General features: G+C 36.1%; 3 protein-coding genes across 6 annotated transcripts in view; all 3 read left to right on the forward strand.

Moving 5' to 3' along the window:
* The first annotated feature begins 1619 nt into the window (after positions 1-1619).
* tor3a (torsin family 3, member A) lies at positions 1620-5813 on the forward strand. The gene is made up of 6 exons (XM_051118102.1): positions 1620-1901; positions 2289-2411; positions 2950-3215; positions 3614-3789; positions 3954-4078; positions 5432-5813. Exons 1-6 carry the CDS (start codon positions 1736-1738, stop codon positions 5677-5679), a joined length of 1104 nt encoding a protein of 367 aa, XP_050974059.1. The 5' UTR covers positions 1620-1735; the 3' UTR covers positions 5680-5813.
* A 2715-nt stretch (positions 5814-8528) lies between these two features.
* Positions 8529-15202, forward strand: LOC127170104 (calreticulin). 2 transcript variants are annotated; one of them, XM_051117882.1, is made up of 10 exons: positions 8529-8589; positions 8692-8806; positions 9195-9296; positions 10029-10232; positions 10347-10441; positions 10530-10739; positions 11261-11374; positions 13298-13441; positions 13538-13630; positions 13723-15202. In XM_051117882.1, exons 2-10 carry the CDS (start codon positions 8713-8715, stop codon positions 13924-13926), a joined length of 1260 nt encoding a protein of 419 aa, XP_050973839.1. In that variant the 5' UTR covers positions 8529-8589; positions 8692-8712; the 3' UTR covers positions 13927-15202. The 2 variants fall into 2 exon arrangements, with proteins under 2 accessions (XP_050973839.1, XP_050973838.1); XM_051117881.1 differs by having other exon boundaries at positions 8535-8806.
* Positions 15203-16701: 1499 nt separating this feature from the next.
* eps15 (epidermal growth factor receptor pathway substrate 15) overlaps positions 16702-27201 on the forward strand; it is a 29669-nt gene continuing 19169 nt past the window's right edge. For 2 of the 3 annotated variants that reach the window (XM_051117043.1, XM_051117044.1), the window contains exons 1-12: positions 16703-16776; positions 19250-19291; positions 21627-21716; positions 21956-22003; positions 22091-22186; positions 22376-22438; positions 22584-22709; positions 23011-23070; positions 24176-24376; positions 24545-24690; positions 24840-24993; positions 25697-25782. In XM_051117043.1, coding sequence (XP_050973000.1) covers positions 16750-16776; positions 19250-19291; positions 21627-21716; positions 21956-22003; positions 22091-22186; positions 22376-22438; positions 22584-22709; positions 23011-23070; positions 24176-24376; positions 24545-24690; positions 24840-24993; positions 25697-25782 — 1139 coding nt within the window. In that variant the 5' untranslated portion in view covers positions 16703-16749. Of the gene's footprint in view, positions 16777-19249; positions 19292-21626; positions 21717-21955; positions 22004-22090; positions 22187-22375; positions 22439-22583; positions 22710-23010; positions 23071-24175; positions 24377-24544; positions 24691-24839; positions 24994-25696; positions 25783-27201 lie in introns of all 3 variants that reach the window. The other variant, XM_051117042.1, reaches the window with a different exon arrangement.

Raw genomic sequence — 27201 nt, forward strand, 5'->3', positions numbered from 1 at the left:
CCAGCAGTCTCTATACCATGGCTGACAAATCTCACATCAAGTTCTCAAACTACTGCGATTGGTCCAGTCTGCTCAACGCTGAGAAAATGAACCTTTACCACGTGACAACGTCAGCCTAAAATTAAACGTAACGACACGGATGGTTTTTAACATTTAAGTAATTTTAATAGTTTTAATTTTGAATAGCCATTGTATTGATGATACAAAAAAAAATAAATAATTTTTTTACTACACCAAGCCCCGCCCATTTGTACCCCGTTTCATGATTGTACCCGCTCGTTCTACTATTCCAATGTACACTGTGACGTCGCGTTTCAGTTCTAAGCGTTGAGCACTAGTGATGGGAAGTTCGGATCATTTTACCGACTCAGTCCTTTGAGTCTCGTTCAGCAAAATGAACGAATCTTTTTTCAAGTCATTTCGTTCATTACGTTCATTTTAGCAAAATATAATTAAAATGTTATGTTTTACCTCCCTAACACATCTACTGCTTACACAAACGTTGATCACACTACAAACAAAACAAAACTATAATGCTATAAGAAACAGAAAAGATTCATTCATTGTTTACCTGGGTCTTTAGTCTATGATTCGCTCACCTCGCCTCTTATCTGACAAGTTTTCGGGTTTGAGTTGTTCGTTCATCACGTGACAGCCCAATTAGCTAACCAACGCAGTCTGAGCCGGAAAGAGAATTGATTAGTTTATCTCTCGAGTCCTCGGGTTTGAGTCGTTCGTTCATCACGTGACATCCCCGTAATGTTAACCTATGCAGCCTGAGCCGGAAAGAGAATTGATTAGTTCATCTCTCGAGTCTTCGGGTTTGAGTCGTTCGTTCATCACGTGACATCCCGTAATGTTAACCTATGCAGCCTGAGCCGGAAAGAGAATTGATTAGTTCATCTCTCGAGTCCTCGGGTTTGAGTCGTTCGTTCATCACGTGACATCCCCCCGAATGTTAACCTATGCAGCCTGAGCCGGAAAGAGAATTGATTAGTTCATCTCTCGAGTCTTCGGGTTTGAGTCGTTCGTTCATCACGTGACATCCCCGTAATGTTAACCTATGCAGCCTGAGCCGGAAAGAGAATTGATTAGTTCATCTCTCGAGTCCTCGGGTTTGAGTCGTTCGTTCATCACGTGACATCCCCGTAATGTTAACCTATGCAGCCTGAGCCGGAAAGAGAATTGATTAGTTCATCTCTCGAGTCTTCGGGTTTGAGTCGTTCGTTCATCACGTGACATCCCCGTAATGTTAACCTATGCAGCCTGAGCCGGAAAGAGAATTGATTAGTTCATCTCTCGAGTCCTCGGGTTTGAGTCGTTCGTTCATCACGTGACATCCCCGTAATGTTAACCTATGCAGCCTGAGCCGGAAAGAGAATTGATTAGTTCATCTTTTGAGTCTTCGGGTTTGAGTCGTTCGTTCATCACGTGACAGCCCCATAAGGTGAACGAACGACTCTAAAACAGGTGAACTAATTCCAGTACAGAACCTAATAGGATGTTGCGCATGCGCGACTGAACGAATCTCTCCCCGAGGCGACTCGTTCGTCCCGAGTCACATTAAAGATTCGTTCAAAATGAACGAATCGTTCAAGAACGACCCATCACTATTGAGCACTGATGCGGCCTGCAGTCAATGAGACTCGGATGCATATATGAATGGGCGCTACAATTACAGATCTAATAGCTCAATGTTACAGTTTTTGCGAGATCTATATTTCCGTCGGCACCGATGTTTTCACTCGTAATCTTGCTCTCATTCCTGGCTGTTTCGGCTGATGCGGATTTTTTCCAATTCGACAGCATTTCAAATGTTTCTACCTATTATTTCAATTACATCTATTGCAATATTTGGGAAGGGGACTGTCAACCACACCAGGATGATGCGACCCAACAAGGTAAAGATATATTTTAATATATGCTGCACTAAAATGTTTTTAATAATATAATTATACAAAGATTATATATATAATTTGCATAAAAATTAAGACTGGAATGGATAACCAACGTGGCATACATTGTTTTTTCTTATATTTATATTATATTTTCATGAATGTGTTTAGAAATTTTCAATCAATACTAAACAAAATAGTGTAAACATTATATGAATATAATGTATGAATTCATTATTAATAATTAAATATTTAAAATTTATGGTTAATAATAAAAAATAATGCATTTTAAGTTGGTTTGGATAAGCTTTTACGAGTCTCTGGCATTAAAAAACAAGGCATTTGTAATGATCTAACTCACTGCAAGCTTACGTAACACTCTCCTCTTCTCAGTGCCTACTGGAGACATTTGGTCAGGGTTTCCCCAATACTACACTGGCATGCTGACTGCATGGTACTGCAGCCTGGGTCAGTGCTGTGATTCAGGAGACTGTAGGATTACAAATAACATCACAGGTAGAGCCAGTTATCAACATCATGCACGCATTATTTTATACAAATGTGACCCTGGACCACAAAACCAGTCATAAGGGTCTTTTTTTTTTAAAAGTGAGATTTATACATCTGAACGCTGAATAAATAAGCTTTCCATCGAAGTATGGTTTGTTAGGATAGGACAATATTTGGACAATTATTTGAAAATCTGGAATCTAAGGGTGCAAAAAAAAATGTTGAGAAAATCCTGTTTAAAGTTGTCCAAATGAAGTTCTTAGCAATGTGTATTACTAATCAAAAATTCAGTTTTAATACATTTATGGTAGGGAATTTACAAAATATCTTCATGAAACATGATATTTACAAAATATCCTAATGATTTCTGGAATAAAAGAAAAATAGAATGTATTTTTGGCCTTTGGTACAAATATACCTGTGCTACTTAAGGTTTTACAGTTGGAAATACTAGAAATACCAGAAAGTTTAAACAAAAATCATAGAATTTGAATGAATTCATTTTTTCTTTTCTTGACATATGCTTATTGAATGTATATTTCAGGACTGGAAAGAGATCTACAGGTGAAGCTCCATGGGCAACACCTGGCCCAGTCTGTGGTTCTGAAAGCCATTCAGGGTTTCATCAAAAACCCTGAGTCCAACAAACCACTGACTCTGTCCTTTCACGGCTGGTCTGGGACAGGCAAGAACTTTGTGGCCCGTATAGTAGCGGACAACCTGTACCGGGACGGTATAAAGAGCGAATGCGTGCGTTTGTTCATTGCCCCATTCCACTTCCCTCATGCGAGATTGGTGGACGTGTACAAGGTGAGCAAAGTTTCAACATTTGACATTCACATGCCTGGCCAGGTCATTTGTTCTGATTCCCCAGTCGTTTGTTGATTTAGCTTTCCTTTTATAAACAAATGTAGTATTTGATTACACTATAATGTTAGACATTAGTGTAATATTTGTTATTTGTACCATAATTCATCTGCTTGGATATATTTAGCTTGAGAAAATCAAATGCAACACAGAGGCAGAGGTCCAGCTTGTATGATTATGCAATTCATCCTTGATATACTTGGATAGTTAAGTTACAAAACTGATTCAGCAAACATAGAAATGGCACAAGTGATTGCTGTCCAAATTCTGAAATACGCACGTACGTGAATCCTTAACTCTACAATCAGTGTCTGTATTTGTGTGGGTGTGTTTGCGACCAGGGCCAGCTGAGAGAAGCCATTCGAGACATGGTTCTGCGATGCCCACAGACTCTTTTTATCTTTGATGAGGCAGAAAAGCTTCATCCGGGACTCATCGATGCCATAAAGCCCTACATGGACCACTATGATAATGTGGATGGGGTCAGCTATAGAAGAGCCATATTTCTGTTCCTAAGGTTGGTGTGTTCTTTACACATGGCTTCATACGTTTGCAACTTTTTTCTGTATACATACATTATAAGTTTACTTGCAGAATGCATGCAGATTCTGAAAAATGCAATTTGTTGCTATAGTCCAATTAAACTAAAAACGAATGGGTTTCTTTAATGTCATGCTTTAGCAATATCGGTGGTGGTGCCATCAATGAGGTGGCATTGGATTTCTGGCACTCGGGACAGAATAGGGAAGATATCGGCATGGAAGACTTGGAACATCTTTTGCGTGCTGAAGCCATGGAGGCAGAAGGTACTGCACCTGCACACATTCAGCCACATTATAACAACACTTTTCAATCTAATTGCTGAATGTTTGACAGTTGATATAAATTCATATACAGTTGAAGTCAAAAGTTTGCATACATCTTGCAGAATCTGTAAAATGTTATTTTACCAAAAAAAGAGGGATCATACAAAATGCATGTTATTTTTATTTAGTACTGACCTGAATAAGATATTTCACATAAAAGACATTTACATATAGTCCACAAGAGAAAATAATAGTTGAATTTATAAAAATGACCCTGTTCAAAAGTTTACATACACTTGATTCTTAATACTGTGTTGTCACCTGAATGATCCACAGCTGTTTATTTTTGTTTAGTAATAGTTGTTCACAAGTCCCTTCTTTGTCCTAAACAGTTAAACTGCCTGCTTTTCTTCAGAAAAATTCTTCAGTTCCCACAAATTCTTTGGTTTTTCAGCATTTTTGTGTATTTGAACCCCTTCCAGCAATGACTGTATGATTTTGAGATCCATCTCTTCACACTGAGGACAACTGAGAGACTCATATGCAACTATTACAGAAGTTCAAACACTCACTGATGCTCCAGAAGGAAACACGGTGCATTATAAGCCAGGGTTGTAAACGTTTGAACAGAGTGAGAATGTGTATATTTTTCCTATTTTGCCTAAATATCACATTATTTGATTTAGTAATGCCCTTCAGAAGATACTTACATGTTTCTTAAAAGACAAATAAGTTAAATTTACCTTGATCTTTAAATTCAAAGTTTTCACCCCTAGCTCTTAATGCATTGTTTTTCCTTCTGAAGCATCAGTGAGCATTTGAACCTTCTGTAATAGTTGCATATGAGTACCTCAGTTGTCCTCAGTGTGAGAAGATGCATCTCAAAATCATATAGTCATTGTTGGAAAGGGTTCAAATACACAAATGCTGAATAAGCAAAGAATTTGTGGGACCTGAAGAATTTTTTTGAAGAACAGCAGGCAGTTCAACTGTTCAGGACAAACAAGGGACTCATGAACAACTATCACTAAACAAAAAAAACCCCTGCTGTAGATCATTCAGGTAACAACACTATTAGGAATCAAGTGTATGTAAACTTCTGAACAGGGTCATTTTTAGAAATTCAACTACTATTTTCTTTTATGTGAAATATCTTATTCAGGTCAGTACTAAATAAAAAAATAACATGCATTTTGTATGATCCCTTTTATTTTGGCAAAATAATTAACATTTTGGAGATTCTGCAAGGTGTATGTAAACTTTTGACTTCAACTGTACACATGCATGTCTTTATTCTGTGATTTTCACTTTAAATGTTATGGTTCCTGTTTTTAAATTACTTTACCTTTGCAGGAGGTTTTGCACAGAGTGAGCTGATGTCAGGCCATCTGATTGACTTCTTTGTACCTTTCTTGCCACTGGAGTACCGGCATGTGAAACTGTGTGCACGTGATGCGTATGCAGCTCGTGGCCTTCAGCCGGATGAGGGAACGCTAGATGAAGTGGCCAAAGCCATGCTGTACGTTCCTAAGGAGGAGAAACTCTTCTCTGCACAAGGCTGCAAATCCATTCCTCAAAGGATCAATTTCTTTCTACCATAACGGAGCCAGCATAAGACCACTGACATTAAAAGAACACAGAGTATACTTGAATGAAGCAGAAATGACTGCTGATATCTGAAATGCAAATTATACAACACTGACAATGCAGAAAACACTCATATGTTACACTCTAAGAGTTAGGTCAGAGAGAAGGAAATGATATTTTTTAAGAACTTTTTATCTACATCTATCGTATCTACTTCTCCCAAGCAATGTTACAGTTTACAGACATTGATGTGAATTTAAGCAACCTAACCTCTTTAAAAAAGACTGCGTTTACAGTAATGTACTTACTTTGGAAACCTCTTAAGCAAGCAAAACCACAGTGTAAACATTTACAGTTAAAGGGTAATTGCTGTTTTCAAACCTTTTTTTACTTCCATAATATGCATTTCTAAGCAAAACAGGATATTCAGTAGAAAAATGAATCGATTGGATCTGCTAGGCTTTCCTTGTAAGTATATTATTGCCTAATGCGTTTTAGTTTGTTTCCACAAACTAAAAGACCATTTTAAATGATTTTCTGTGGTAATCAACCATATACCACTAAGAAGATAAACATTTTTTTTAAACGTCATATTTCTTTTAGTTGCTGTTTTAGAACTTTGCAAATTTTTGGCATAATTCAGTCATCATTGTCTACACTGAAGATTATATTTCAAGACTTATGTAACAATAAAAAAAAAAAAAATTTTGTGTTTAATACACTTATTGTATACTTTTTCCTTTTAGTGTCATGTATATTTAAAGGTTACAAAACTTGTTAAATGTCATATGTGCTTTTTGTTTATTGATATTTCCATTTTAAACATTCTGATATGAAATGTCAAAGTGAATCAGTTGGGAACGTGGGGAAGATATGCTACTGAAATTAGCATTTTAATGTAGAAAAAGAGCCACAGTGTTAAACTTAACAAACAGGAGACTGAAGGAATCATTTCTTTTTAAATGAGACTTGATGTACTGCACTTTTTTTCACAGTCAGTCCTTGCTAAAACATATAAGCTTTTTGATTTTTACTTGTCAGCCTTGATAATGTTTACTGGAAGAACTATATTCAAGTTGTGCCTGAACGTAATTAAAGGTGAATGTTTGATGGATGAAACATTTTGTCACCAGCTAAAACTCTAAACCAGGGGTGGCGAACTCTGGTCCTGGAAAGCCGCAGCCCTGCAGAGTTCAGCTCCAACCCTAATTAAAACTCGCCTGCCTATAGCTTTCTAGTAACCCTTCAGACCACGATTAGCTTGTTCAGGTGTGTTCAATTAGGGTTGAAACAAAACTATGCAGGGCTGTGGCTCTCCAGGACCGACGTTCGCCACCCCTGCTCTAAACTTTTGTAAGGGTTTGTCTATAAATAATATCAGACAAGTGTTGCCAAACAGGGTGGGATGCTTGTCAACAGCTTTTTTGAAATGAAATTACTTGACCAACTATTCAGTTTTCTGCTTAGGGTTTGGTTTAGTGCCATTTGTTATTATTAGTTGAGCAAGCTTAAATTCTGCATTTCCATTTTCCATTTGATAACACAGAAACCAGTGAGCAATGGCATTGTAACTGATATTTGTCTAATGTAAGAGAAAGAAGAATAAAAGATAATGTGCCAAGCTTTCAAAACTCTTGACTTGATATCTATATAGATTTTGCAAAGCATTAAATCACTTGCTTGGTTAAAAAAATGCAGTGGAAATAAAAATCCATTGGAAATGAATATTCCTTCAAATCTCATCAGATCATTTTAGAAAACGCACTGAACCAGCTTCACAAGCTAATTTGAATGAATTATTCATGAATAGATATGAGCAATTTGTTCGCTAATCAAACCAAACGCCATCTCTTTAAAAACCAAATATCAGAGATATTTCACATAAAACTATAGAGTGTTTTCACGCCGTGTCATCAGTTGGCCATATTGGCGGCACTGAATGTAAACAATGCAACTGAACCAAACAAAACTCACATATTTTGTTGATTATTGCTGCCGAAAATGGTCAATTATTGTCCTGTTTTGGGCTGTACTAATCGGTCGGACCAGAAAAAATATTTTGAGAGCTACAGACTGCCAAAATTTATAACAAAGCAAGGAGAAGGAGGAACAAAAAGGTGTTTGTGGTTGGTCAAACTGAACCATGATTTCCAGGGCAAGACTCTTGACAACATTCGTTTATGTTCTTATTCTTAACCAGTCAGGTAGGTGAAATATTAGGCTAATACTGCTCGAAAGTATGTTTACCACCTATTAATTTTAGTTTGTCTAAATATTGTGCCTTTCCTGCTTACTAAGTCCTTCTCTATATGACTTAGCAGCGTCCACACGTTTTTTTCGTAGTTTAGACAGCATAAATTAGCAGAACAACTATTCAGTAGTACATTAACCATGCAATCCATGCTATTGTTTACATCCGAGTATTGCCAATATGGCGGCGCATCCTGGTGACTGACCAATCCGTGAAGTGCAAACCCTCTAATGTATTGGAAATGCATTCACAACTTCATTGCACGACTGTTTTAATTAACATGCTTGTAATGTTGGTCGTAATAGCATTTTATTAAACCGTGAAGCGGTTTTATAATTTACAAAACAGTTACATGGCTTTAATAAAAGATTAACCACTTTCAGACTGCCTGAAGGAACCACGTAAGAACGTAATGGCACCACTGAATCCGTTTTCCGAACCGGTTCATTGAACCGATTCGCGGAAATGAGTCTTCTTATCACTAGTGCCTGCCAAACGCGTGGTCAGCTGGCATTGGCCAGAAAGGACGTTCCACGGCATTCCGAAAATAATCTGATTGGCTGACCGGCGTGACGCTGTCGTCTCCAGCTGCCGTCCAATCAGAGCCAGCCATCTGTTCCCAGTCTAGAGGCGAGACTGTGCGAAAGAGAGCAGCGCACAGTGTTTTCTGCAGGCATGTGAAGATCCAAACAGAGCTCATTATATACATATTCAAGCCTCATATTTCTTATTAAACCATTTTCTTTATATTTTACTATTCTGTCTCCCTAAAAAGGGTGTATATTTTAGTGCAAAGATGACAGCGTTATCTCTACTGTTTCTGGCCGTGTCCATCGCGTTAATAACCGCAGAATCTTCTGTTTATTTCCGAGAGCAATTTGAAGACGGTGGTAAGTTTGAAGCATTTTTCTTTTTATGCTTTTTGAATACTATTTATGAATGATATTAAAGCTTTCTCTGTCTTTCGAGCATGTGATGGAGTCACCATAGACTAGATTTGCTATGTGATGGAGTCACTGTATGCCTGTTTAATGGCTTTGCAACAATGGTGTGTTGCATTCATTAAATAGTAATAATAATAATAATAATTTAAAATCTTAAAGTCTTCATTTTAGATAGTGGTTATCTTATAACAAGTAGTCAAGGTAGCATGGTTGAATGATGGTCAGTGGAGCAGATGATTGATTTAATCTGATTTTACTTTTAATTATGCATATATCATGCATGCTAATGGTAATGCTTTTAATTTCATATTCATGTCACACATGCACATTTCAGACACCTGGAGGAGCCGATGGGTGGAATCCAAGCATAAATCAGACTATGGGAAGTTTGTGCTTTCTGCAGGCAAATTTTATGGTGATGCTGAGAAAGATAAGGGTGAGTGTTGCTTTACTTTTTTTCATGCTCCAGATAATTGACACTGGTTTGTTTGAATTTGTGGTTTCCTCCGTTTTGCATTATTTTATGCACTGAATAGCATGCCAGGGGAGGGGCTATTTTCTGTGATGTCATTCCCTCTGCTCTACTGAGCTGCAGGCATGTAACACCATCTGATATTTAATATGTTTCAAAACATTACAAAACCACGTGTTCTGTAAGGCCCCGTTACCCTGGTACAGACTAAATTTAGTCCCATTTTTGTCCAACCTTGTGCTTTGCAGAGGTTGAGGCAGATAGTATGTCTTAAACACTGTGTGAACACAAAGTTATAAATATATTTGTTACATGTAGAAGTTTTAATGGAGTTCATATGACTGACTGTGTTCCGCCTGCCTTGTATCTTCATTTCCTTGTATCTAGCAAAATAGTATCTGTAAATTAATTTTATTTTTAGCACACTGGTTTTGTTTTCATTTTAATTTTGGATTACATCCAATTAATCACAGGAATAATCTGCAGATTCATTGATTTTTAAAACAATTGTTAGCTGCAGGCCTATTTTTGCAACTAGTTTTTCATTTTTCATGCATTTAATAAAAAAGAAACAGTCGAAAGATTAATCAGTTATCAAAATAGTCAACTAACAGTTGTAGCCCTATTCATCAGATGATTTGTATGGGGATTTTAATAACTGAAAAGTTACTCACATATCTCATTGTGGACTTGCAGGTCTTCAGACCAGTCAGGATGCTCATTTCTATGCGCTGTCGGCCCGCTTTGCTGATTTCAACAACAAGGATCAGCCCCTCGTGATCCAGTTCACAGTAAAACATGAGCAGAGCATTGACTGTGGTGGAGGCTACATCAAACTTTTCCCATCAGACCTCAAACAGGAAGATATGCATGGAGACTCCACATATAATATAATGTTTGGTGAGTATCTCAATAACCACTTTACTGATGAATCTGTTGTGAAATTGGACATGTGTAAAAACATTTTGTGCTTTTGGACACACAGGATGATTTAATTTGTTTTATCTCTTCCAGGTCCTGACATCTGTGGCCCTGGCACTAAGAAAGTACATGTAATCTTCAATTACAAAGGCAAAAATCATTTGATCAACAAAGACATTAGATGCAAGGTAATTGTTCATTTATTTATTTTTTTGTCCCATAATGCACCATGGCACCAGTCATGCAAACTAATATACCATGTATTGTATCATCCAGGATGATGAATACACCCACCTGTACACGTTAATTGTCAATCCTGACAACACTTATGAAGTCAAGATTGACAATAAGAAGGTAGAGTCTGGATCTTTGGAAGAAGACTGGGACTTCCTGCCTTCCAAAAAGATCAAAGATCCTGAAGCGAAAAAGCCTGAGGACTGGGATGAGAGAGAGAAGATCGACGACCCTGATGACAAGAAACCAGAGGTAAGGACAGTGTCCTTGTTTGTCCAGAAGCCAAACGGAGTCTTTCTCTTGTTTGTCGCAAAACAGATTCACTTTATAAGTCACTATTTGGGGTAAACATGCACAGATCACCAAGTAAATTGTTCCATATGCTGAATTTCCTGTATTGGCTGTTCTTTTAAAACAGTTGTTAGCTGCAGGCCTATTTTTGGAACTAGGTTTGAATTTTTCATGCATTTAATAAAAAAGAAACAGTCGAAAGATTAGTCAGTTTTCAAAAAAGTCAACTAACAGTTGTAGCCCTATTCATCAGATGATTTGTATGGGGATTTTAATAACTGAAAAGTTATTAAAAGTTTCTCACAAATCTCATTGTGAACTTGCAGGTCTTCAGACCAGTCAGGATGCTCATTTCTATGCGCTGTCGACAGACTTTGCTGATTTCAGCAACAAGGATCAGCCCCTCGTATTGGCTGTTCTGATATAAAATATTAAATTATATGTTCCCTGCTTATACCTTCTTTGTCCGTGTGTTTTCGTAGGACTGGGACAAACCTGAGAACATCCCTGATCCTGATGCCAAGAAGCCTGATGACTGGGACGATGAGATGGATGGGGAGTGGGAGCCGCCCATGGTCACCAATCCTGAATACAAGGTACTGATGTGTCCCTGTTTGTTCACTCTAATGAAAATTTTCTCACCCCCATGTCATCCAAAATGTTCATGCTTTTCTTTCTTCAGTTGAAAAGAAATGAAGGTTTTTGAGGAAAACATTTCAGGATTTTTCTCCATAGAGTGGACCAATGGGGATCAATGGGTTAAAGGTCCAAACTGCATTTTCAGTGCAGCTTCAAAGGGCTCTACAGCATCCCAGACAAGGAATAAGGGTCTTATCTAGCGAAACGATCGGCCATTTTCTTAAAAAAAAAAAAATTATATACTTTTTTTTTTTTTTAAAAAACAATAATTGCTTGTCTTGCACTAGCTCTGCTGCCACACATTGGAAAAGGTCACATGTCACATAGGTGGAAGTACCGACCCAGTGTTTACAAAGCAAATGTGAAAAAGACTTGGTCAAACACCCTTTACAATGAAAAGATAAAACAACCGCACATGACTTTTCCAGTGTGACTATGTAATGCATTGACATTGACTGACCATTTCGCTAGATAAGACCGTTATTCCTTGGCTGGGATCGTGTAAAGCCCTTTGAAGCTGCACTAAAGGAGAAGTCCACTTCCAAAACAAAGTTTCACATATAATGTACTCACCCCCTTGCCATCCAAGATGTTTGTCTTTCTTTCTTCAGTCGTAAAGAAATTATGTTTTTCGAGGAAAACATTTCTGCATTCGGGTATGTCGAAAGACTCTGACCGTATTTTGTCCCTCAACTTCAAAAATCATTTCAAAATCATCCTCATCGCTGCATAAGTACCGACCCAGTCTTTGCAAAGTGAACATGCAAAGATCAAACACCCTTGGTGGTAAAACAGCAATATAGGATGATTTCGAAGTTGAGGGAGAACATGAGATGGGAGTTTTTCGACATACTGGAGCAAAAACAGTCCAGGCAGAGTAAGACTGGACGAGCATTTGGCATTTAAAAGTATATAAATTGTATTATTTTTATTAAAATAACCGATCGTTTCGCTAGATAAGACCCTTCTTTCTTGGCTGGAATCGTTTATAACTGCATTTGGGATCGTTTGAAGCCGCATTTAAACTGCATTTTAAAAGTTCAAAATCAGGGCACCATACCAGTCCATTATATGGAGAAAATGCTTTCTCCATATAAGTTTTCCTCAAAAAAACATAATTTCTTTACGACTGAAGAAAGAAAGACATGAACATCATGGATGACAAGGGGGTGAGTAAATTATTTGTAAATTGTTGTTCTGGAAGTGGAGTCCTCCTTTAAAACTGCAATTTGGACGTTCAGTCCATTGGTCCCCACTGAAGTTCACTATAGCTGCGTTTCCACAAGAGGGGAAAAAAAAAAAGTTTTAGTCGCATGGTTTTTTTAATCGACATTTATAAAACGTTGCAAAAGTTTTGCATGAATCTGTAATGGAAATGCACCTTACATGTGACTCTGGACCACAAAACCAGTCGTAAGTCACACAGTAATATTTGTAAAAAAAGAAAGACATGAACATCTTGCATGACATGGGGGTGAGTAAATTTTTAGGTAACTTTAATTCTAGAATGAGCTAATTCTTTAACGGAAACATCCATCAGTTGTTGATTGGATGGAGACAGATCTGAAAATCAGTTTGAGATCGATTGTAAGAATGGGCGGTTTCATGCAGACGAAATGATTGGAGAAGCCTGGCATACATCACCAGAAAGAAGATCTAGTTAAGACACAAATTACAAAAATAAAACACAGGCTACATGGGATGAATCATTCACAAAAAGATCAATGATGTGTGAAGAAAATTGATAGGGCGAATTTCCACATCAAGCTGGCTTTAATATTGAACAATGGTGCAGATAATACCTAAAAACTTTTTGTCACAATGAATACTGAGTCTTTTTCCCATATCATTTCCTAAATTGAATTTTTAATATTTTCAAGGGTGAGTGGAAACCCCGCCAGATTGACAATCCTGCTTACAAGGGGAAATGGGTGCACCCTGAGATTGATAACCCCGAGTACACCGCTGACAACGAAATCTATAAATACGATAGCATCGGAGTAATTGGACTGGACCTGTGGCAGGTAGCAATTTGTTTTGTGACTCAAAGACAATTACAGCTTTTAGATATTTAATAACCATTTATTGACATGTTTTAAACTACTATTCCTTGTTTTTAGGTGAAGTCTGGCACAATTTTTGACAACTTCCTCATTACCAACGACCCAAAGCTGGCAGAAGAGGTTGGCAATGAGAATTGGGGTGCCACAAAGGTATACTCCTTCAATTATTACATCTCCTAAATCTCCTAAACCACTTATTGTGGTTGTTAATTTGAATTCTTTTCTGTTTATGTTCCTCTCAGGATGCTGAGAAGAAGATGAAGGAAAGTCAAGAGGAGGAAGAGAGAAAGAAGCGTGAGGAAGAGGAAAAGACAAGAAAGGAGGAGGCAAAGGATGAAGAGGAAGATGAAGATAAGGAAGAGGAAGAAGAGGAGGAGGAGGAAGAGGAGGAAGAAGAAGAGGAGGAGGAAGAGGAAACAGACTCTAAACTCAAAGACGAGTTGTAGATTTCAACAGGAACTTGTGAAGAAGTGCCCCATTGCTAATAGGGTACAAGGCAGAGAACTGGACTAATGCTGGACATTCCTTTTTGTTGTTTGTCGGATGATTCCGGCAAGATTTTGTTTTTGTTTTTTGTTCCATTCCACCACTACATACCTATTTATAGATTCACTTTTTCATAATTTCCATTTGCATGTCAAGCAAACTCCCAAGCATTTTCACTCGGGAAGGGTTGAAGGGAGCCAATGTGAAAATCACATCCCCATCTGTAGTGTGAGATCTGATCCGTAAAAATTCAACACTCATGTTTACAAATGTCAGATATCCTGTTTGCTAAGCAATTCTGTGACATGAAACTTGAATCATAACAGTCATCAGCTGGTAGCTACAATATACTAGAATAATTACCTCGAAAAACATTAACTTTATCTATTTTGTTGATAATGTGGAGCAATTTTTGAGGTACTGTTGCCATCATTTTGTTTCCATTTCACTTTGTTACAGAATATGCCGAGTGGGTTAGATGGATGACATCTTATCTACAGCATTTTGGTTTGACACAGTTTTGCGCATATGTGTGTGTGTTTGTGTGTGTGTGTATGTGTGTTGGGCTTGAGAGACAGTCGTCACTTTATTGCATGTTTCATCTTAACCCAAACCTCAAATTCATAATCTTTTCCTCGCTTTTAATATTAGTCTATCAGTGACCAGGTTTAAATCTTGCTTGTGTACTTTCCTAAACACACTGTGGATCTCACAAGCTGATACGGTTTTGATCTGGCCTGGGTCAGCAAGCAAATTCCCAAGAGTTGAAGTGAAAAAATTTCCACATCTGATTGATTGAATATTTGGGGAGAGTGAATTAATATAAACAATGTTTTCTTGAGTAGCTGCAAAACTCTTGTGTGTGTTTGCTTTGGTTCTTTCCGTTAACTGAATTACTGATTGATTTAATTTGGCAAATGTGGTAATCAGGCCCAGGCCGAGCCTGTGGAGTGAGGAAAAATTGAAAGCTAGTGAGATTTCAAGAGTGTTACGAGGAAAGTTCCACAGAGATTCTAGTAACACTTATGCTGTCCAACAGATTTCACAGCCATTGTGAATATTGCACTGCTATACTGCTTCAGTCAGATACTTCTCCCAGCAAAATAGATTGCGACCTTTTTTTAAAGATATATTTTGTACTTTTTGTGTTTGAAGGAAGTTCCTTGACATATTGAGAAGAAAAGCTCTGGTATGAAAGTTGTTGTCCAATAATAAAACTACAAAAAGAGTAATATACCTTTGTGTCTTGTTGTAGTTTTTGAGAATGTTAACTAATCAATTTACAATAATAAATTCATGTACTTAATTTCACTGCATGCATGTTCACTTGTGCACTGTAGAATATTGCTTTTAGGTTATGTGTAAAATAGGGCTGTGGTTAAAATTACATGGTTTATAGGTGTGGGTGTTTTTTTTTTTTTTTTTTTTTTGTACTAAATCTGTTTTTTCATGTATAGGGGACTAGAAGTGACACTTAAAATGAAGATGAAAACAATTGAAGTTATCAATTTATTAGTTCAAGAATAAAAAAGTCGTAAATAGACTATATTTTTATTATTTTAAAATGTCAAATAAAAGTTGGACAAAAATAAATGGACAAATTTAAAACCATTTAATTAATCTTTTAAGGTAAACCAGTCAAAAGTTTTTGAACAGCAACCTTTTTTTAAAGAAGTCTCTTTTGCACACCAAGCCTGCATTTATTTGACTCAAAACACAGCAAAAGGAGTAATATTGTGAAATATTTTTACTATTTAAAATAACTGCTTTCTATTTGAATATATTTTAAAACGTAATTTATTCATGTGATCAAAGCTACATTTTCTGCATCATTACTCCAGTCTTGAGTGTCACATGATCCTTCAGAAATCATAATATGCTGATTTGCTGTTCAAGAAACATTTTTTTATTGTTATTATTATCATCAATATTTCAGTACATTTCTTTCAGGATTGTTTGGTGAATAGAAAGATCCAAATACCAGCATTTATTTGAAATATAAAGCTTTTGTAACATTATAAACTATTCAAAAGCTTGGGGTCAGTATAATTTTTTTTTCTTTTTTGGGGGGATTTTTTTGCTATTATTTAGCAAGGATGCTTTAAATTGATCAAAAGTGATGATAAAGACATAAATGCAGTTCTTCTGATATTTCTATTCATCAAAGAAACCTGAAAAAATTCTACTCTTTTTTTCAACATAATAATAATAAATGTTTTTTAGCAGCAATTTTAGTCAGAATATTAGAATTATTTCTAATACATTTTAAAATATATTAAAATAGAAAACAGTTATTTTAAAAATAACGTTTTTAAATAAAAAAGTACAAATATTTCTGTTTTTGCTGTACTTTGGATCAAATAAATGCATTTGGTGAGCAGAAGAGACTTCTTTAAAAAAAATTAAAAATCTTATTGTTCAAAAACTTTTGACTGGTAGTGTAGCAGCTTTAGAATTTCAACAAAATGTCAAAATTAACCAGACTTTTTTCCATACAAACTTAAATCCTCCATTATAAAACCTCTAGTAAATAAGAAAGAAGAAATTCTATTTTTTCCATGGTTTCTATGGTTTTGTATATCCTCTGATCCACCGTGAACTCCAGTGTATAGTTTTGCAGTGCCATCGCTTGTTACCCACCGCCTACAGATCCACTAAACAATCCAGCGCCGGGTTTTAGTTACCGTCAATCCACAGCGTAATCCAGTACCAGGTTTTGTAGCATCCCTTTATTGCCCATTGCCTATCGCAACGCAGGATGAACTAGTGGGAACAGAAACACTATGGCTGCCAGTCTCTCCCTGACTCAGGTAACCTCCCTTTCTACACAAATACAGCACTCTCCAAACCACTTTCCAGCTCGTTTCATACGTCTATCAGATCCGTTAAACTTTCATTTTGCGGTGTAGGGTGGAAAACGATCCCACCCCGCTGTCTAATCGCAGCTGTTTAAAGTTGTTTTCAGCCATTTGCTTGGGCAGAGAAAAAGTTTCAGTGTGATCTTTTAGGGACTTGCGTAAGGGCGTAGCTTAGTGTGTCAGTGTTAAACTGGGCTGGATTAAATAAACTAAACTTTATTTATTTTTTCCAGCTTTACATGTCACGAGACCACCCAAAGTTACTGTACTTTTTTTTAGGTCGGCTTGTGTTTTTACATGTCTCGGCTATGAACGTGTGAAAGTGCTTGTGAATGTGTCTTTGCCTGGCTAAAAAAACCTAACAGAGGAGCAATGACGAATACTTCTTCAATTTATATTACAATAACTCTTAAATTATAATATTATTTCACTTATATCTGTCATTGTTGTTTGGATTAGCGGTGTTTTAGTCCATTAAGCCATGCTCGCTCTTTCCAGAGGCATTGAAAAGCAGCAGGAAGTTTTGCCTCACTGCTAGCATACTTTTTCTCTCTTCATGTATTAACAAATAGGAACTAGTCGTTATTTTATGCAAATGTGGCATGTGCTATCTTTTTGCAGTCATATTGTGTCATTTTCACTTTTGTGGACTTCGTTTTTCTACCCATGACAACTTTTTGCCTCTTATCTACAGTGTGTGAACTAATTAGCCAGCTAGCTAAAGCATATTTGACACTCGCTAGCTGGCTAAAGAGATCATTAACCTTCAAAAAAGGTTATAGACGAATCTTAAAAACATCTTAAAGAGTCAGAAATCTCAAACCAGATAAGTATGGACTTGTTTCCTATGTGGACTTTGTGTATAATGAAATATTAATGAAATCAGTGACACTCTGACAGCATATGCATTATATGCATGGAGTCACTTATAGCTGTTTTAATAGTCTGGAGGGATTCGTGCATTGATTGGGCTGATGGTCTGAAATGTCTTTTTTATTGCTTTAAAAATAACACTTCTCTAATGGCAAGTGTTGACCAGACATGCAGCTGATGGTGTGCTCGGTTTTAGAAGCAAGACACACATGCATGAAATATGCATTGCAGCATTACCTCATCAGGAAGACTTTAGACGGAGCAAGAGACGTGTCTGAAATGTCTTCGGTCTGTTCAGTTTTTTATGATTCCAGAAGGATGCTTTGATTTGAGATGCTGGAATGAAGCAAAAGACAACCTGAAATGATTCAGTGGGTCAGCATGGGTGAAATGATACGTTCTTTTAATCGTTTCATAGTTTCATATTTGCAGTGTTCATTTCACCAAATAATTTTTGTATTTGCAATTTCTGTTTAAATGCATTGGTAAATGCACTTTTATTATATTTTCATTCAGCTTCTGTGTTGACTTTGTAGTGTAAACACAGCATGACAGACAGACAGATTAAGATGCCAAGATAATTGTGTACATTTAGTTGATGGTATTTTTTGTTTTATGTCTAATCATGGTTTTCTAAGCCTTTGCTTTGTAGAAGCATGGTAATTGTAAGTAGAACAAGCCAGAATAAGTTTCAGGAAATGAGTTGGAATCAGAACAGCCTGAAAGGCCAAAGTGGTTGGTGTTTTTTTTTTTTTTTTTTTTAAAGAAGCGCAACAAAAACTCCTACTCCTTTCTCAGCGGGAGCAAGGAAATGTTTGGTGGCACTTCGCTGAATATTGTGTGCCAGCATCGCATTAGCATGCACCAGTAACCACCTGATGGGAGACAGACAGAGCTACTGAACTACAATCAAAAAACAGTTGGGTTCTGGCAGAACTTAATCTAACATGGCCAGAAAAGCAGTTTGATGCTTATGCATCATAGCGATGCAGATGTCTGATATACCGAGCTCCTAATAGCTTTTGATTGGCAGAGGGATTGGAGTTTACTAAAAACGCCATTTAACAATCATGATTTGGTTTCTGTAATGCGTCTGATTTCACTTGATCCATCCATATGTTATAAATTAGCTTTTTGGCCATGGCTTAACCCGATGTCGATGATTTGGCTTGCGATCAGCTGCGCAAATGTGCATCACTCTCCCCGACTTCTGTGAATCATGACTTAACAAAAGCCAGTGTTTTGTGTTGTGAATGGCAGGAGACTTAAGAGCCTCTGTTAATGTGTGAATTGGTGTATAATCAACATTGGAAAGGTGTGTGAGATCATTTGTTTTCACAGTGCCATTTTAGAAATGTTCACCTGGTCGCCAGATGGCTTTAACATTTCCTTTTCAGAAATCTGAATTCATCAGCGCTGCCAAGAATGTGAACCGTTAAAAAAATGTGCTGTTTAATTGGCTTATTTATGTTTTGATTAAACGTTTTATCAGTTTGACCTGTTAAACGATGTCTTTAGAATCATAACCAGTTTTTTTGTTATTTGGTTGCAGCTTTCGAGTGGGAATCCTGTCTATGAGAAATACTATCGACAGGTAAGCATTTAATCAGCTTTTTCTGTGTTACGTTTCGCTTTGGCATTATAAAGCACTTGGCGGAAGAAGAGAAATAAAAACCTCACCGCACTGTCAGTTTGAGCTAAAAGCACTCTGAGGCTTCTGCCTCCCGTAAGTGTCGTTCTCTCAGTAAGAGGATGCCGCTATGAATTAGTGATGACTTTTGCAAACCGAACAGGACATGGTGAGTGGAGCAGCTTGTTTGACCTAGCATGTGGTTTAAACATCTTGCTGCTGGTTTCTCATTGGAGTGAATCTCTCCAGAAAAGCGTTTGCACATTGCATTGGTCCTGATTCTTTTTTTTTGGACTGTTAGTTTCTTTTATATATAGTGAAATACACCTTAAGGACACTTAAAGTGTCTTTAAAATTTCACTTTATGTCTGACTTTTTCTGCGTGCTATAAACGAGACACCAGTGCATCTATACCAACCCAGAAAACATGAAAAAGAGCAACCCAGTAATTTTTTTTTGGTAGGCCTTTCTCTGCAAGCCTGTGAAAAAAAATGCCACAATGATGTTTTGACAAGCAACAAGGTGTACCAGTTCTAACGCCTGGCAAAACTGTTCTGTCTTTGGCTGCACAGTCGAGCACAGAACATTATTTAGAGTCCCAGCCTCAGAGAAGACAAGAAAGCAGTGGATTTATTAATTTATTTACTGTATATTATGCTGCTGCCTCACAGATCTAATATAAACATGCGTATTTTAACATAAACTTGTGTGTATTTGCCAGTTTAAGCACAATACGACATGAAAGAGAAGTAGTTTAGTACTCGCATGCCGTGTGACAGCCAAAGCGGTGTGTGCATTCAAAAAAACGCATATCAGAAGTTTAAACTAATATGGTTTAAAACACGATTTCAGCGCAATAGACATCATAATCAAAACCAAGCAGATGTTTTTTGCAAGAGTATCTGAGATACAAGCTGTAAAGGCACAGCCCTATTCTTGAAAAGGGGGCGGGGAGCAGCGGCTCATTTGCATTTAAAGAGACATGCACAAAAACGGCTTGTGTCTTCTTTAACTCAAAATAAGCATTTTCAAAATTATATAATAAATGATCTGTGTGGTATTTTGCGCTGAAACTTCACAGGCACATTCTGGGGACGTCTGAGACTTATTTTGCATATTGTAAAAAGTGGCGTAATAGGTCTCTTTTAATTCTTCCTGTGAAATGTGATTTGCATACTCGATTGATAAGTCACTTAGAGTGTTGCATAATATGAATGTGAATTATGAATATATTTGCACACACCCTGTTACTAAAAACACTGTTGTGTGTCTGTCAACTTATAGTTATGAATGGAAAAACCTGTTGATGCTCACATAGTTTTTATTTGACAGTCAGTATTATTTGTTCGTATCCCAGTTGTATAATATTTACAGAGAAATACACAACCATTCATAATCTTTAAGTCTGTAAGATTTTTAGTTTGTTTGTTTACTTAAAGAAATAAAACTTTAAAGAAGCAAGAGTGCATTAAATTGATCAAACGTGACAGTAAAGATATTACTATCTAATATAATATTTCTGTTTCAAATAAAGGCTTTTTTTTAACTTTGTATTCATCAAAGAATCCTCAAAATCACATTTATGCAAAATTATTGGCAGCACAACTGTTTTCAAAATTGATGATAATAAGACATGCAACAAATCAACGTACTAGAATGATTTCTGAAAGATCATATGACACTAAAGACTAGGATAATGATGCTGAAAATTCAGCTTTGCATCACAGGAATACATTTCTTTTTAATATATGTGACCCTGGACCACAAAACCAGTCTTAAGCCGCTAGGGTTTATTGTAGCAATAGCCAAAAATACATGGTATGGGTCAAAATTATAGATTTTTCTTTTATGGTAAAAAGCGTTAGGAAATTAAGTAAAGATCATGTTCCATGAAGATATTTTCCTACTGTAAATGTATGAAAACTTTATTTGAACAACTTTAAAGGCAATTTTCTCAATATTTAGATTTTTTTTGGACCCTCAGATTCCTGATTTTTAAATAGTTGTATCTCAGCCTAATATTGTCCCATCCTTACAAACCATACATTAATAAAAAGCTTATTTATCCAGCTTTCATATGATGTATAAATATCAGTTTTGAAAAAATGACCGTTATGACTGGTTTTGTGATCCCGGGTCACATATATTTAAATAGAAACAGTTATTTTAAATTACAATAATATTTCACAGTTTTACAGATTTACTGTGTTTTTGATCAAATAAATGCAGTCTTGAACTTTCAAAAATATATAAATATATATAAAATAATTTTTATGCTCTGTGCTTTATTCCACTACAGGTAGATCCGTCCGGCAGTGGGCGTGTAGGAGCAGCTGATGCGGCCTTATTTTTAAAGACATCTGGCCTTACAGACCTGGTTCTTGGCAAGGTAACATCAGTTAGCGTGAATCCAATATAGCAGTGTGGGAAATGCAAATCAGTGAATTGATTGACGAGTGCTGGAAACATCAAGATGACTTAAATAGAACAGGACAGATGGTGTAATTTACTTACCTTCTTTTTATTGCCATATTGATTTTCAGCAGTTTGTTGTGTTGCTATGTTCTGTGTTACATAACGTTTTAATTGTGTTAATGCTTGCGTCTAATTTTCTTCTTTGTTCCACAGATATGGGACTTGGCAGATTCAGATCGCAAAGGCTTGCTAAACAAGCAGGTATTTTGAAAAGCATTATATTAAAGTACATTAAAATTGTTTGAGCAATACATTCTCAACTATGTTTGTCTGTTTGTCGCTTCTCAGCAATTTTATGTCGCCCTCCGTTTGGTGGCATGCGCTCAGAATGGACTTGAAGTGTCTCTTAAGAGCTTAAATACTGCTGTCCCTCCCCCAAAGTTTGTAAGTCAGATCTTAACTTCCTCTTCCTCTTTACCAGATCAGGAAAATGACAATGACATCACGTTTCCCCTCACAATATCATTACCAATGATTTAAAAGCTGCTGAGTTGGTGATTTTATTTGCTTACGTGGTGAAAACGGCTTTGTGTCTCTTTTGAGTTAATGACTGTTCCTCTGTTTCCTGTTTAGCATGACACTAGCAGTCCTCTTCAGTTTGGCTCCGTGCCCACGGACTGCCCATGGGTTGTCAAGGTCAGATATCACCAACGGATTTTTGGTTGTTTTGAATCGAGTTGATAAGTAAATGTTATCGTTAGAATTCAGTTCCATTCAGTTCACTTCCCCAGTTGTTTAACTGCTCATTTATGAATGTTTGTGTGTTGTGTGTGACATATAGGCAGAGGAGAAGCTGAAATTCGATGCCATCTTTGACAGCCTCTCTCCAGTGGGCGGCATGCTCACGGGCGATAAGGTCAAACCAGTGCTCCTTAATTCTAAACTCCCTGTGGACGTTCTTGGCAGGGTAAGACGAGCGTGGTGCTGAGCAGGTTTATAATGAGTGCATATGCAGGCTTTGATGATACAACTTCTACCTTGTTTTTTACATAAAGGTGCATTTTTAGGCATAACCACCAGGCTGCGCTGTTGAGCCTTAGCTTGAAAGTACTGAGGTCTTTTATAAGGCGAAATAAAGTTTAAAAAATAGCTAAATTGTCTCACTTGAAAATGTATTAAAAGCAAGCCATGAGTAATTAATTCTGTAAATAAATAATACTGATTTAATTGACAGAATTGATCTGACTTGATTTGAATGAATGTTATAGGTTTGGGAGCTCAGTGACATTGACAGAGATGGTATGCTGGACAAGGATGAGTTTGCTGTGGTGAGTTTTGTGACATCAAATGTAATTTTATTGTTAAGGTCTAGAACAGTGTTATTTTAGTATCATTTATACACTGTTAAAACACTGTTAATATTTTGGTTTTACAATAAGGTGTTATTTGTTAACATTAGTTAATGTATTAACTAACATGAACAAACAATGGACAATACATTTATTACACTATTTATTAATTTAATAAAAATTACAGCCGTTCATTGCTTGTAATTGTTAATTCAGTGCATTAACTAATGTTTACACACAACTTGTGATTTTAATAATGCATTAGTTAATGCTGAAATTAACATTAAATTTTAATAAACGCTGTAAAAGTATTGTTCATTTTTATTTCATGTTAACTAATGTAGTTAGTTAATATTAATAGTGTTACCAACATTTTAAAATAGCTTTATTTTAAATTTAAATTTTATAAGTTTTAGTAATTTTATGTGCGCTTTGTTTTTATTTATTTTTTTAATGTAGCTCTAAATTTCTTTTATTTCAGTTTTTCTTTAGTAATATTAGTACTTGAACATTTTATATTTCTGTTAAATGCCATGGCAAAATGTTAATTTTTCTTTCATTTTTTTAAAGTAATAATATTTATATTTTATTTCATCTCAGTTTTTTAGTTAAAATTTCAAATTAAGTTAAACTATCTTTAATAGTTTTAATTTCAGGTTTATTTAATAAAAACACTGGTCTAAAGCCAATCTAAACAAGTTCAACTGCACATAATCTTGTTGTGGCTGTTCTCATGTTTCTGTTTTGCTCTGCCATCACAAAAGAAAAACATGACTCAGTTCTATCAGTTATGTCTATCATAAACTGTTTTTTTTATTTGTATTTGTATATGTATGTTTGTTCTTGCCTTTACCGTGTTTATTACATAGTTCAGGCTTTTATGAAAATGCCATGAATTCAGATATTTAATGCAATAAATCTTTTGTTTTATTTTTATTAGAATTTTTTTTTATTTATTTTTTTTTAAATCGTTTGTGAAAAACTGCCTTTTACCCTACGCTGATTCTATACTTGTATTAAAGCTTGGGACGCTAGTTTGTCCAGTGTTTATAATTCATACATTCTGCATGTTTGTGTGTTTTAGGCCATGCATTTGGTATACAGAGCCCTGGAGTCTGAACCAGTTCCCATGTCTCTGCCTGCCACTCTGATTCCACCATCAAAACGGAAAAAAGTAGCCTCACCTCCTGTGATGCCCCTCCTACCATCACCAGCGCAGCATAAAGAGAGAGCCTCCGCCCAATCTGGATCTAAAACACTGCCAGCAAAACCTACACCACCACAGGTGACATTCTCACTGGGCTCGCTTGGCTTTATTCCGCCAATTTAATGTTAATTTAGATATTGTGAATAATTCTGATGCTTGCTCCAAGTGTATTTTAAAATGTATAGTATTTTAAAAATGTCTCAGAGCTTCATTAACAAACCATCTGTGTGTGTTGTATGTGTATAGTGGGTGGTATCTCCGGCAGAAAAAGCCAAATATGATGACTTATTCACCAAGACAGACAGTGACATGGATGGCTTGGTATCTGGTACTGAGGTCCGAGATATATTTCTAAAGACTGGTTTGCCATCTGCCACTTTGGCCCGCATTTGGTGAGATGCCATTGCTTGAATAAATTTTTGTGTCATTTTCCATAAATTCTCATGCAGAACTAATTAGACCTAATCTTGTAAACACTAAAATTGTATAGATTTGTATTGTAATATTACTCTGGCTTACATTTTTGTTCCTGTTTCTACAGGGAGCTTTGTGATATAGGAGACGTCGGGAAGCTGACCCGAGATCAGTTTGCATTAGCTCTATATTTAATCAACCAGAAGCTGTCAAAGGGAATAGACCCACCCCAGACACTCTCTCCAGAAATGATCCCTCCTTCTGATAGACTGGCGCGACAGGTATACTGCTTATTGAACCATATGTGTAGATTTTTGTTGTTGTTGTTGTTTTGAGCGGGAAAATAATGGAAAATGCTAGGATGTATTTTGTTGTTGTTGGTTTTCTTTCTGACCAATCCTTGAATCCTTTGAGATTTTGTTTTTTTCTAGCTTGCTGCTGTCTTTCTTTTGTAAGTCTGTTTCTCTTATATACTACAGTGCAAAAGTTTGGGGTCAGTAAGATGTTTTTCCCCCTTAAGTCTCTTTATGTTCACCAAGACTGTTTAATCAAACAGTAAAAAATAGTAATATTCTAAAATATTAAAATTTAAAATAAATGTTTTCTTTTTTCAAATATATTTCACATTATATATTTTTTTCTTGTGACAGCAAAGCTGAGTTTTCAGTTGTGCTGCTTAATATTTTTAGAAACCTTGATCCTTTTCTCAGGATTTTTGATTAATAGAAAGCTTAAAATAACAGCATTTTATTTAAAATATATTTTTTGTAACACTATAAATGTCTGTACTATCACTTTTAATTAGTTTAATTAGCACCCTCTTTGGTGAATACAAGTATTAATTAAAAAAATAAATAAATTCTGACCCCAAACTTTTGAATGGTAGTGTATGCTAGATTAATGTTTCTAAATAAAAGTTATGTGTCACTTAGCATGATTTCTACCTTCTCTTAATGATATTTCATTCCTTTTTTGTTCTAACAGAACAACGCTGTGACAGTACAGGCTGCCGATTTCTCCGCAATTAAAGAGTTGGACTCACTCACTAATGAAATCATGGACCTACAAAAGTGAGTTACCAATATTGCTTTCCTTTCCCCACATATCCACAAGACAGCTGGTGTAACCAGAACACCTGAAAAAAAAACTGAATTAAAATTTCAGTCCTGAACTTAATATACAGTGGCATGCGAAGGTTTGGGAGCCCCTTGCAGAATCTGTGAAAATGTAAATCATTTTAACAAAATAAGAGAGATCATAATGCATGTTATTTTTTATTTAGTACTGTCCTGAGTAAGATATTTTACATAAAAGATGTTTACATATAGTCCACAAGACTAAAAAATAGCTGAATTATTAAAATAACCCACTTCAAAAGTTTGGGAACCCTTAGTTCTTAATACTGTGTATGGTTACCTGGATGATCTACGACTGTTTTTTTAAATGGAACCAACGGAACCAAGCTCAGAATCGATTCTGAAATATTCAGAATAGTTGAAGAGAGAATCGCGATGCATCAGAGAATCGTTTTTTTTTTTCTCTCTCTCATCCCTAGTTGTCACTGTGATTGTGATGACCAAAACATGAAGCTTCTCCCATCTGCATTGTGATCTGTATTTTTACTTTAATATCTTTTATATATCCCTCCATGATATATTCAAGTCTGACAGTGGTGGTCCTTCTGTGTCCCAAAGTTATCAAAAACATCTTGGGACAAGGTTTTCATACTGAGAGCTGCCAGGAAGATAGTTAGCAAGTCCATTTGTTTATCCGAGTGAGTGACAGTAACAAAGGAGAGGATCAGCTTACCAGTAGTTCAATTATGGGTGACCACTGCATTGCTGTTTTATCTGCCTGTAAGTCTTTATTATTTATAACATATTTAGCATACAGTACTCCCCATTTCTCTTTTTTTATAAACCATCTGGCCATCTGTTTTAATATAGAGTGTATTTGTATTTTCCACACAATGCCCTCACACAGCTGCACAGGAGATTATGAAACCGCAAAAACAGAAGTATGTGTCTGACCGTAATCTCAGTGTGTCAGTGCACCCAGATCTGTCCTCAAGACATGATAGATGCACTTGACCTGATGAATGGTTTCTTTAATGAGTATCTCATTACTTAATGCTCTTCAATCTGTCATCATAATGTGCAAGGTCATCTCAAGCTGAAGTAGATTGTCTTCACCCACAGACAGTATTTAGACAAATAAAGCGACCTGTTTTAAAGGCATAGTTCACCCAAAAAGAAAAGTGTCATTGTTTACTCACCCTCATGTGCTTTCAACCCTGTATGGATTTCTTGGAAAACAATAAGGGCTGTCAAACTCTAAAATGACAAATGAAACACCATCAAAATGTCATTATGTTATTTTAGTATATACGTTATTGTAGTATTATTAATATTAATCTATATTAATCTATATTAATCTATATTAATATTTTGATATATTAATTTTAGTATAAGATTTCATACTCTTTGTCC

The sequence above is a fragment of the Labeo rohita genome, chromosome 8 (assembly GCF_022985175.1).
Source record: "Labeo rohita strain BAU-BD-2019 chromosome 8, IGBB_LRoh.1.0, whole genome shotgun sequence".
NCBI classification, from domain to species: Eukaryota; Metazoa; Chordata; class Actinopteri; order Cypriniformes; family Cyprinidae; genus Labeo; species Labeo rohita.